Raw genomic sequence first — 13022 nt, forward strand, 5'->3', positions numbered from 1 at the left:
AAGGAAGGGTGCCCTTGTTGGCTGCATCTCCGTATCATCTGATTGTCCCTTATTGGGCGGAAATGGATGGCTATTGAACAGGTTCCCCCTCCCCAAAGCAAAACCTGTTGCTCTGTCAAGTTTTACTAAAACACCTACTATGTCACTGATTACCTCATGAATCCCAAAGTGGGCATATGAGTCAAAATAGTAGTCTCGGGATGTCATCTCCTCTGGATTCAGGAGCTTTGCCATCTTTCCCCGGCCAGGACAGCTTGGCTGCAAAGGGACATGGATGACCGACTGAGCGGGCTTTGGGATGGCCAGAGGCTGGAGAGGCTGGGAGGGACCACTGCAAACCTGGAAACACAGAAGCCGCCATTACTGGAGGGAAGTGCTACAGTCACTGATTTGTTCTTTCACTCATTCAATATTTGCTTTCCAATTATAGAAAGTTTCCCTTTGTGGTTCCTCCCCACCCCCGATCTGACTTCCTTTTTCTACAAACAGCTCTCTGAAATTAAAATGATACCCAAGTTAGCACTGCTCATTAATGCAACCAAATGATTCTGCCTGCCAAGATTAAATTTCAGCAGCAAAAACCTCAATTGTATCGACAAAAGAAAAATTAGGTGCCTAAAGAGACTGCTGGGAAGCCAAGTCATTTTTGGTCCATCTGCAGATCAGTTTCAGCATCTGGGGAATAGACACACAGGGGAGGGGGGAGCGCTATTCAGCTGATCTGGAATCCACACTGACCTCCGATGGAAGAGTTTCTTTCAATAAAAAATTTCCCCTGGAAGGCTGGCAGTTGGGGTGGGAACTGTGATGGGGTCAAAGCCCCCATTTTTGGCCCCATCTCAGGCTTCCCAGCACACTGTTTACAAAAAAGCAACCACATTTCCCATTAGGCTTGGCCTAAGATTATCTAAATCAGGGGTGTCAAACATAAGACCCGGGGGCCGGATGCAGCCCCTGGAAGCTTTTGATCCAGCCGTTGGGCTCTCAGCTGCTGAGCAGTGCTGTTACCGCTGAAACAGCAGCCCACATGAAAATTGGGTTTTCCCATGTCTTGAAAAACGATCAAGATTTGCATATGTTCTCTTCTGCCACTTGCAGTTAATAAGCTTCCATATGATAACAAAGTGCTGATTTCTGGCCATCAGCTGCTTGATGATGTCACTTTCTGCTTAATGACGTCACTTCCGGCCCTCAACAGGCACCCTGAAAGCTCACTTCAGCCCTCTGCACAAAATGAGTTTGACGCCCCTGATCTAAATGAGGAAATGGTGACAAAAGACAGCTAATCAGGCCCAGAAAGAACAACATTCCCTTGCGCCACAAGTGAGTATCAAATGGCAGCCAACTGGGGCTGAATTGTTCGTTTGCTGAAAGTTGGTAAATCTCTCCTGCTAGCAGCAAGATTATTATTTGGGGGGCTTCTCATTCCTCCCTGGAGGAGACAATTTTCCTGGACTCTCATTGCCCTGTTAGCATTGAGCATATCTAAGCAGACCCATTGAGAACAAATGTTCCGCTACCTCAAGTCGCCTCTGGGACCCAGAACTCCCTGCAGGATGCAGTGCGTCCCTCCCTGACTTGCCAGTGTCTGATTCATGACAGGGGCATCCTCAGCAACGGGCCGGGTCCTCCTGCCAAGGCCCAGGGCCATCGGAACACCTCCTCCCAGGCCTGAATCACCCCCTCCTTGCCGTCCCGTGCCTTGAAACATCCTCTCCCTGTCTTCGTTCTGCCCTCTGGGCACCCTTTCCTTGCCTCTCCACTGGCAGTTGGTCGGGGATACAGCACCAGTGGGTCAGCGCAAGTGTTTATGCTGGAGTGGTCACAAATGTACTTTGTGGTATGTTTGCAATACTCAGGCTGGCACAGAGACTTCTGGCTGCACTGTTGGAGTACAGCAATGGGACTGCACTGACAGATTTGCTTCTTTTGCTTGTGTTAGACATTGCCATCGTAGGAGAAGGAGGTGGAGACCCATAGGTGGGCTGCTGTGAGATACAGGAAGCTGGTCTAGATGGGCCTATGGCCTGATCCAGTGGGGCTGTCCTTATGTTCTTATGAGAACCATTCTTCTTTGTGTTAACACGAGAGGTTGTCATCCTGGTCCTCTGAGATATCTGGATGGCAAACAAGTGCCACCCATTAAGTGAGTTTTTAAGGAAATCTGCAAAGGGGACAAGCGCAGAAGGCTAGTCAATAGTCCTGCCTGTTCTGGATCCCACAACAGCATTTTTGATGCTCATTCCCCCCCCCCCCGTGTCATTTTACTACACATCAAATACAGCGTGTGATTCTGACAGTGCCACTCCTTTTATCCTCCTGATCTGAAGCCCTGAAATGTGCAGGTTCTCACCTTGCCTTTCATTGCTTGCTTTGTCCCTTCATCCCACTGCCTATTTTTAGCCCTGCTCTCCTCCAAGTCCCATCTGCACTGCTGTCGATGCTATTTGAACACCTTTCAACAGCTCCCACATAATGGGATGATCTTCATGATGAAAGCAGACACTTCACAGGAGATGCGCACGGCCCAGGCGCTGTGCTGAATGGGGGACCATCTGTTTCCAGTTTGCAGGGAGGCCACAAATATTCATGCCACCCCCACTGAGAACAACGCACGTTTGGCAGGAGTCCACACCAGCAGCAGCAGCAGCAGGTTGTGTAACATTGTCCTAAGTCTGGAGAAAGTGGCCGCTATATGAGCTTTGCACTTTACAACGAAGGGGCATTCTGGGCCTTCAGGCAGCGTTTGCTTGACGAGGGCACTTTCCCTGCAGGCACCAACTAGGCTTCTGTGTCAAAAACTTGGCTTCACCCGGGAACTTCTTTATGACCTGATTTCAATAATAATAATAAATAATAGTACAGGTATTTATATACCACCTTTCTTGGTCTTTATTCAAGACTTTATTCAAGGCGGTTTACATAGGCAGGCTGATTAAATCCCCGTAGGGATTTTTGCAATTGAAAGAAGGTTCTATCTTTCAAGAACCACAAAAGTCCAGGTGTTTCACTCTGATCTGGTTTCACATTCTGGCCTCCATCCTCCCCCGCTCAGAGCAGATGGAATAGCTCGGCTCAGCTTGTCAGCTGCTTCAAGGTCGCACGGTGCCGGTGGCCTCGAACTGGCGACCTTTGGATGTTATCTTCAGGCAAATGGAGGCTCTACCCTCTAGACCAGACCTCCTGCCCACTTTGTTGTGGATGGGACCATATCCCCTTGACTTTTCCCAGAGGAAATATGGTAGTGGTGCTGGGGGGGGGGGTCTGCACTTATCTTTGCTGGCTTTGCAACCATGAGAGTTGTTGGGTAAGATGTTCTTGTGACACAGGAGGCCTGGTGGGACAAAAGTAGGCCGTGGCTGAAAAGCCCAAATCTGGGCAGGCTCCCACAAAGTGCAGGGCTCTACTCTGTCCAGTGATCTACTGCAGCTCACTGGAAAACCATTGCCTAGAGAGTCTCCAGGCAGGGCTGGGACTGATGCTCCTCTGAAGTCCTGGAGAGTTTCTCCCGGTCAGTGCAGACTGGTCTGGTTCAGCCAAGGATTGTTTCCCAGGTTGCCCTACAAGAACCAGCAGACTGTGACTGAGCAACTCTGGGGGCTTTTTCCCCTGGGAAGAGCCACACTTCCACGTCTCAATCCTGCTGGAGTCAGGTCCCCCCATGGCGCAGCTCCCCACCACTTTCTGGTGAGCTTGTGGGGCTCTTGGGAAGGCTTGCAGGGCAATGGTGGGGAAGAAAAGGTCCATTTTCTTCCCACAGGACCTTGTGACGATACCCAGAAGGGACTGAGGCATCCCTGAAATGTCTGATAGCAGCAGAGGAAGAAAAGAAGAAGCGGAGCTTGCCAGGACGTAGGGAACTTGGGGGATGGTGGGTGGCAGCCTGGGGAGAAGGAGGAGGCAGCAGGAGCCAAACTCAGAGGAAAGGGATGCAGAGGGGTTGTGGAAGGAGTGGGTGGGACATGTGTCTTGCATGCCGGCTGGGGCAGCAGAGTCTCCAAGCACCAGCGAAGAAGCACAAAGCAGTCCCCCAGTGGCAGGGTGAGCTCAGCCAATCTGGTTGCTTATTCTGCTCCCCCCTGGGACTGGCACTGCTGCTGTCACCTCCATGCATGTGCAGCATATCTGCAGACAGGCAGTGTGCAAGTGCAGGTGAGCAAGCTCCAAACGGCCAGAAGCTCAAGATGGCAGCAGTGATGGGGCATCAGGGCTCTTGCACCCTCAACAATTAGCCCAGGTGGCAAAGCCTTCAGGGTGGCTGTCGTCATCTCAACTATCTGATGCCTGAGGCCACTGGTTCATCGTAGTTCAGGGAAAGTGATTACTGGGCTGGGGCATGTCCCTTATGAGGAAAGGTGACAGGGTTTGGGGGTCTTCCATCTAGAAAAGAGGCGCCTGAGGGGGGCGTTATTGAGACATACAAAATTATGCGGGGGATGGATAGAGTGGATGGAGAGACTTTCTTTTCCCTCTCACATAACACCAGATCCAGGAGACGTTCACTAAAGTTGAGTGTTGGGAGAGTTAGAACAGACAAAAGAAAATATTTCTTTACCCAGCAAGTAATTAGTCTGTGGAACTCCTTGCCACAGGAAGTAGTGATGGCATCTTGCCTAGATGCCTTTAAGAGGGGATTGGACAAAATTCTGGAGGAGAAGTTCATTACAGGTCACAAGTCATAGTAGGTATATGCAAGCTGTTGGTTTTAGAGGCAGGCTGCCTCTGATTGCCAGATGCAGGGGAGGGCACCAGGCGACAGGTTGAATCTGTTGTCTTATGTGCTCCCTGGGGCATTTGGTGGGCCACTGTGAAATACAGGAAGCTGGACTAGATGGGCCCTTGGCCTGATACAGCGGGGCTCTTCTTATGTTCCTATTTGCTTGCTAATTTATCTATGCAAATTAGTAGGTGCAGGAAAAGCCTTCAGAAAGAGGTATAAATAAAAATTTCTCATCATTGCCTGTGGGATGGACAGATCAACTAACAAATTGGAGCAGAGCACCAGGACATGCAAGAAGAACAGGGCTTGCTGAATGAAGATAGCCAAAAGGGAGACCATGAGATTACCAGCAGTCCAAAACTAAGAAATATTGGTTAGACCAGTGGTGTCACTAGAAGGGTGCGGGGGGTGCGGGCCACACTGCGTGACGTGCACGGGGGGGTGACACACACTGGGGGGGTGACACACTGAAGTCGTGGTGGTTAGGAGTAACCCCATCATATTAGATACTGTTGGATGTGGAATTTTGAGCGGAATACAATGCAAAAAAACCAGACTGAAATATCTCCTTTCTATCAAATGTTATGGCCAAAAAACCGGAGAACAAGAAATGCATGGATCCCTATGGAAAGTGAAAGTCATGAAAGCTAAATGAGTGCTCCAGAAGGCAGCCTCCCTGCCCCCCACTAAAAAGGATCAAAACAAAGGCTTCCACTGATAAGATGAACCTTTTTGAGACTTGCAAAGCCAGTTGGATCCTGACAGTGATCTGGTTTAAACAGAAGTTCTTAAATTGAACTGGGCTCTGGGTAGGGCTGAAGACCTTACTGATTTTGGAAAGGGGGGGGCTACAGAGGAAATTCACTTGGTGAAACAGGGCTGACTTCTGAGTATTTAATTTATACTTTAATTATTTATTATTTATCAGGTATTTATTTTAATTTACCTGATGGTGTCACTTCCACCATGACATCACTTCTGGTGGGTCTTGGACAGACTGTCATTCTAAAAAGTGGGTCCCAGTGCTAAAAGTTTGAGAACTGCTGCATTAAGGTGTTAGTAAGTTGACACCCTGGGGTGTGTGTGATACCACTAGTGACCAAAATCACTAAAATCACAGTTTGGAGGAGTAATACCATCATGTTATATATCAATCAATGTGTCATTTCATGCAGAAGGTGTTCTATCAAAAGGTACAGCCAAAAAACCAGTGGGGGCAGAGTGATGGTACATCACCACACCCACCACCTGGGGTGTTGCCTCGCCCACTGCATGGGGGGTGATGCGCTGGCATCCTGCACCGAGTGACGCACACCCTAGTGACGCCGCTGGGTGAGACCCTTTATGGTGGGTCATCTGTGTGTCTACAATGGTTCATTGTGCTTTTGGAGTCTCAAGAGACTAATATGTGTTCTATGGTTGGTTAAATTGTTTAAGCGTGTCTTGTGCTGAATGCAAAGTAACCTGTTTGTTGTTGTTGTTGTTTTTGTTGTTGTTGTTGTTATTATTATTATTATTAATTTATATCCCGCCTTTATGCCCAAAGGGCACACAACACAAGGCGGCTTACAGCAATTAAAAGTACAACGTTAAAAACAATAATTAAAACAATTTAGCAATAATTAAAAATCTAAACAACAAACCCCGTGGATTCTCATATAAAAAGCAAGAAGCAAGAACGCCAGCCAGCCTGTCAACAATTAAAAGCTTTTTGAAATAAAAAGGTCTTCAGTCCACGCCAAAATGTTAGCAAAGAGGGAGCAGTTCTCAATTCTAAGGGGAGGGCATTCCAAAGTTTGGGGGCCACCACCAAGAAGGCCCTCTTCCCGGCCGCCGTCCTTCTCACCTCTCTTGCTGGCGGCACAGTCAAAAGGCCCCCCCCCCCAGATGATCTAAGAGCCCGGGCAGGATTGTAAGGAAGGAGGCGGTCCCTCAAATACCCCGGACCCAAGCCGTAAAGGGCTTTAAAAGTCAAAACTAGCACCTTGAATTGGGCCCGGAACAGAACTGGCAGCCAGTGTAGCCGCCGGAGCAACAGCTCGACAGAGTTAAACCGAGATGCTCCAGCCACCACACGAGCAGCCGCATTCTGTACTAGTTGTAATTTCTGGACTGTCTTCAAAGGCAGCCCCATGAAGAGTGCATTGCGATAATCTAATCTAGAAGTCACTAGGGCATGGGTTACTGTGGCCAGGTCCACGCAGCTCAGGTACAGTCGCAGCTGGCGAATCAGCCGAAACTGAGCAAAGGCTCCCCGCCGCCACCTGGGACTCCAGGAGCAGCTGTGGATCCAGGAGAACCCCCAAGCTGCGGACCTGCTCCTTCAGAGGGAGTGCAACCCCATTCAGAGCAGGACGATAGTCCAGTACCCGAGCTGTGGATTTCCGAATCAAGAGCACCTCTGTCTTATCCGGATTTAATTTCAGCTTGTTCGCCCACATCCAGCCCCTAACCGCATCCAGACAGCGATCCAGGACCCCATCCGCCTCCTCAGAATCAGGGGGAAAGGAGGGATAAAGCTGGGTGTCATCAGCATACTGATGACAACCCACTCCAAACCCCCGGATGACCTCTCCCAGCGGCTTCATGTAGATGTTAAAAAGCATGGGGGATAAGATGGAACCCTGCGGCACCCCAAACCTAAGAGGTTGGGGTGCTGAACAGGCATCCCCCAGCACCACCTTCTGGGATCTGTCAGCCAGGAAGGAGCGGAACCACTTCAAGACAGTGCCTCCAAGACCCAACCCGGCCAGCCGACCCAGAACCCGGCCAGCCGACCCATGGTCGATGGTGTCGAAGACCACTGAGAGGTCCAGCAGGACTAACAGGGACGCACTCCCCCTGTCCATTCCCCGGCGAAGGTCATCCACCAAGGTGACCAAGGCAGTCTCCGTCCCAAACCCCGGCCTGAAGCCAGATTGGAATGGGTCCAGATAATCTGTTTCCTCCAGTATCCTCTGAAGCTGGGATGCCACCACCTGCTCAATCACCTTGCCCAGAAACGGGATATTTGAGACCGGCCGAAAGTTGTTTAAATTAGTGGGATCCAGGGAGGACTTCTTCAGGAGGGAGTGAACCATTGCCTGCTTCAAGGCAGGCGGGAGCACCCACTCCCTCAGAGATGAGTTCACCACCCTCCCCGTCCACTCGGCCAGCCCTTCCCGGGCAGCCCTAATTAGCCATGCTGGGCAAGGGTCGAGTGGGCAAACAGCAGGTCTCACACTCCAGAGAATCCTGTCCACATCCTCAGGCTCTACAAGCTGAAAAGAATCCCAAATAGCAGGATAGACAGGTGCCCCGGGGACATCACTAGATATGCCCACAGCGGCATCCAAGTCATGCCGAATCTGATCGATTATGGTTGTGTTTGAATCTGTTTTGTAGTTTCTCTTATCATAATCTCCATCCTCTCTGAAGTGAAAAAAGGAGGAAAGTAAGTCACTCTGGTGTCTGACTTTGAAGTCATAAAACCTTAATGAGGCTCCACGCTGGGTAAAACAAATCCTGGAAGGCAAAACCAAACCTCAGCGTCAGGCTCATGTAGCTATATTGGGAAAAAGCACAGTAAGAAAACAGAACTAAGTGAAAGCCTGTTGTCTGTGTCTGACGAATGATTTCTCCCTTTTTCCACTGCTGTTTTGAGGAGGGATGAGCTGTACAAGTATTAGCAAAACTAACGTGTCCTTGTTTGGAAGAAGACCCAGTTTCTTTCCCTTTCCCAAGGACCCAAAAGAGTCGTCAATGGAAAAAGAAGCAGAAGCAGTGTAAGCAAAAATCAGGTTTGTGGTGTGTAAAGTTCATGATTTGTTTCGGTTTTCCTCCCTCTTTGACGTAAGAAGTGTGGTCCAGCTCACTATGGCAAAGGCTGGAGGGGTAGGGTGGGGGACTGGGCAGTGGAAGTGGAAACTTACTGGACCCTTGTCCCCTTAGCTTTGAGTTGAAATGAGTATGAAAAGCTGGCTGTGTCTAGCTACACCTGCACATGATCTGAGGCCGCTGGCCTCCTTGCTGCCTTGCTTTGGTGCCAGCAATAAACAAGCTGTTTTCCGCTACGCCTTCCCTCGGAGTGTTAAATGGGGATGTAGCACTCTGGGCAATGAACCTCCCGCTGCCTTTGTGAGTTCAAGGGAACAAGCTGGATATTGAAATGGAAAGCAGCCACTTCAACCCAGAACAGCTTAGCTGAAGACAGCCCTGGAAATGAGACCCATAATCTGAAGACGGCAATGAGGCTCTTTCTGCTTTCCATTCTTTGACTTGGAAAGGAGACTTTGTAAAAGAGTTAGCCTCATGCATGTTTTCTTGTAAAAGAGAAACTGCGGCTTCTACCACACTCAAGGGCAACCGTTGTACGCAGGTGGCACCAAAAGCCTTTGGCCAAACAATGGAGAACCAGACTGGCCATTCCTTCTCAGTTGGTAAGAGGCCTGGGGGGTCCCGGACTCATCATTTTCGCAGAGATGCTGCTTTTCAACCACAGTATGCACAAAGCAGTGTGTGGAACAAGATCAAACTAAACACCAGGAATTTGGCTTCTGTGGTCACTGAGACAGCTGATTACACCACATTTACAAGGCATCCAGTCAGGAAATGAGCATTCAAGACACACTGCAGCCCTGTACAATGATCTACTCAAACCCACTTCTCACAAATAGCAGAAGAAGCAACAAAACACACTTCTGTTCACATACCCCAGACTTCACATGGGGGGCAAACGACGGAATGCTCATCTGTCTAATGAATGAATGCACACAAAGGAAAAAAGGATCTCACGAAGAAAGGTCCTCACTTCCAGTCAATTATTCAGTGGGGAGGGAATCAACCCTGCAATCTCAAAAAGGAATCCTATGAACTCAGGTCTCCCTCTTGACGCTGCACCCCACGCGACTCAACCAATCCTAACAAAAAGAAGTGCCAGTGAAATGCAGGCTACGCTGGTGCAGGCTGCCATAAAAGCTCCAGCACTGGTCAGTCAGTGGGGTGGGCAGGGCTGTGGCTGAATGAAGGGGATGGAGACAAGGGGAATTGAGGCTGAAGGGGCAGATACCAGCTTCTTCCTGGGTTCACTTGGTCTTGTGCCTGCAACATCACAGGCACAGGTCCTAACAGACCAATAGCCCTGCAGACTTACCCCTGGGCAGGGGAAAAAATGTTCCCTTACCTCAAGAATACCTCTGGGTTCCCCCCCCCCCCACATGATGCAACATGTACTCCAGGGACTTGGCAGAGGAGGAATTAAGATAGGACTGGGCTGCCTGCTTCCTGAATTGGAAGAGGATCCAGCAGGGGGAGAGTCACTGCCCTCCTCCCTCCAGGGCAGGGCATTTTGTTCCCTAGTGGCTGCTTGCTGGCATTTAGTCTGCATGGAGATTGTGAGCCCTTTTGGGAACAGGGAGCCATTCCCTTATTTGAGTTTGGGTGCAATCCTTACCAACTTTCTACCTCCAAGGTAAGGGAACAAACTTACCTCCGTGACTGCCCCCCAACTGCAGGATGCAGCACATGCCCCATTGGCACAGCTATGCCAGTGCAGGAAAGTTGGTTTGGATTTGGACCTTTGTCTGTAAACTGCTTTGTGAACTTGTTTGGCTGAAAAGTGATATAGGAATATTTTTGATGATGCTGATGATGCTTCAATTTTTTACCTGTGCTGTATGTGCATTTCTGTTATATTGATCATGGCTGTTGGCCACTTTCTGCGTATTGTATCTGCTGTAACTTTAAAAAGTTGAACAAAATGTTGGGGAAAGGTCTAGCCAAACAAAGAGGTCACATGATTTGCAGGGCAGCCAAGAGAGCCAGAGAGGGAGAGAGGTTTCTTGTGCATCCAGACCCTTGCGGGTGGCAGGGCTCACTGAGTGTGCCTTGTCCTCAGGCAAAAATTGCAGCCCAGGCAATCCAGGGAGTCCTCCATGCAGACCCATCCCATTTCTGCAAAGGGAACATGCAGGTGGGGGGAGGGCAACACAGAAGCCAGTCACTGACAAATATACCCTCCTCCTTGTACGGAATGTGAGGCAAAATTGAAGGTGGGGAATGTTGTGAAAGAGCCCTGAAGGTGCCAGTGAACCTTTGAAAGACCCGTGAAGTCAGGAGAACGAAACGGAGTCGAGGCCCCTGAAGGGTCGGCCTCCCCCGCATCCTGCTTGCTGCTGCTGCTCCAGATTGCAGAGAACAAAAGAACAGAACCTGCTTCTCCTGGTGCATCTGGGCTGCAGCCCCTGGGAAACCACGAGCACCTCCACACTCGGCACCTTTCACCTCTGAGACGTCTGGGCTGCGTTGAAATGCTTCAGGTGCTCTGGCTGGGCTTAGAATGTTGGTCACGGTCTCAGGGAGTCTAAAAATAGACCGTCTCCATTGCTTCCCAGGCATTCGCTGCAGTGTCACCTCTAAATCTGGCGCAGGCAACTGCTAACCTGAAGTGCGTATTCCTTGCACTGAGGCAGCCAACTTTTGGAGCGCCCCAAATCCTGCAGGGCTTCCAAGGGCAGGTGCTGGCTTCTCCGTCACTCAGTTATTGCTTTGTGTAATCTCCTCGGGTATGGGAGGCAGACACCCCCCAAGAGCACAGTGCTGGGGGGTTGGAGAGGTTGGAAGAGGAAAAGGAAGTCTTCCTTGGAAAAGGACTCAGCCTCCATGCACGGAAACAGTGCACGGATTCACCCCAGGAACCGGCAGCAGACAACAGGGGGAGCCTCTACCTTAACAGTCATGTTTACCATGTATACAAGTATCTCAAAAATGTATGCACATTTTCATGCAAAAGAACATAAGAACAGCCCCACTGGATCAGGCCAAAGGCCCATCTAGTCCAGCTTCCTGTATCTCACAGCAGCCCACCAAATGCCCCAGGAAGCACACCAGATAACAAGAGACCTGCAAGGCCTCCTGGGAATTGTAGTTAAGAACATAAGAACAGCCCCACTGGATCAGGCCATAGGCCCATCTAGTCCAGCTTCCTGAATCTCACAGCAGCCCACCAAATGCCCCAGGGAGCACGCGAGACAGCAAAGGACCTGCATCCTGGTGCCCTCCCTTGCATCTGGCATTCTGACTTAGCCCATTTCTAAAATCAGGAGGTTGCGCATACACATCATGGCTTGTAACCCGTAATGGATTTTTCCTCCAGAAACTTGTCCAATCCCCTTTTAAAGGCATCCAGGCCAGATGCCATCACCACATCCTGTGGCAAGGAGTTCCACAGACCAACCACACGCTGAGTAAAGAAACTCTAAATGCACTCTAATTCATACACACTTCATTGTAGAAAACATGCAACACTTGAACAGCAAAGGGAAGCAACCAAAGAGGTGTGCAGAACCATCGCACTGCGCTCACTGGTGGGTTTCTGCAGATCCCTGGCAGCCCCATTCTCCCTGTTCCTCCCCTTGCCAAAAGGACTTGCTCTGCATCCTGCAGGGAGGGGATCGGGAGACTTGGGAATGGTAAAGGAAAATATTTTCCCTTACCTCCTATAAGCCTCCCAGTGCCAAAGGGCCTCCTTGGACCTGTGCCAGTTCTTTAACTGTTCCCAGACCTCCTAGAGCTTGTACACGTCTGGTCTGAGGAGACCCATTGTGAAGCAGGAGGCTCACAGAAGGGTAAGGGGATTTAAATTTCCTTTTCTTTCCAAAGCCTCCTGATCCACCCCCCCCCCCACAGATACCCTCTCCTTTTCAGTGGGACTGAACCAGTGGGGGGGGGGGGAGATGGGATTGGGCTCAACTAGACCCACTCCCTTTGTGGGCTTGAAAGAGGTGTATCTGAGACTCCACCTATAGAAGTCTTCATAAGAATGTAAGAACATAAGAAGAGCCTGGCTGGATCAGGCCAAAGGCCCATCTAGTCCAGCTTCCTGTATCTCACAGCGGCCCACCAAATGCCTCAGGGAGCACACCTGATAACAAGAGACCTGCAAGGCCTTCTGGGAATTGTAGTTAAGAACATAAGAACAGCCCCACTGGATCAGGCCATAGGCCCATCTAGTCCAGCTTCCTGTATCTCACAGCGGCCCACCAAATGCCCCAGGGAGCACACCAGATAACAAGAGACCTGCAAGGCCTTCTGGGAATTGTAGTTAAGAACATAAGAACAGCCCCACTGGGTCAGGCCACAGGCCCATCTAGTCCAGCTTCCTGTATCTCACAGCGGCCCACCAGATGCCCCAGGGAGCACACCAGATAACAAGAGACCTGCAAGGCCTTCTGGGAATTGTAGTTGAGAACATAAGAACAGCCCCACTGGGTCAGGCCACAGGCCCATCTAGTCCAGCTTCCTGTATCTCACAGCGGCCCACCAG

At 50.2% G+C, this 13022-nt stretch overlaps 1 protein-coding gene across 3 annotated transcripts in view; it reads right to left on the reverse strand.

Moving 5' to 3' along the window:
• PRMT8 (protein arginine methyltransferase 8) overlaps nt 1-13022 on the reverse strand; it is an 82545-nt gene that overhangs the window by 51717 nt on the left and 17806 nt on the right. For 2 of the 3 annotated variants that reach the window (XM_066631752.1, XM_066631751.1), the window contains one exon: nt 154-339. In XM_066631752.1, coding sequence (XP_066487849.1) covers nt 154-339 — 186 coding nt within the window. Of the gene's footprint in view, nt 1-153; nt 340-3011; nt 3043-4086; nt 4111-13022 lie in introns of those variants that run through there. The other variant, XM_066631753.1, reaches the window with a different exon arrangement.

The sequence above is a fragment of the Tiliqua scincoides genome, chromosome 6 (genome assembly GCF_035046505.1).
Source record: "Tiliqua scincoides isolate rTilSci1 chromosome 6, rTilSci1.hap2, whole genome shotgun sequence".
Lineage (NCBI taxonomy): Eukaryota > Metazoa > Chordata > Lepidosauria > Squamata > Scincidae > Tiliqua > Tiliqua scincoides.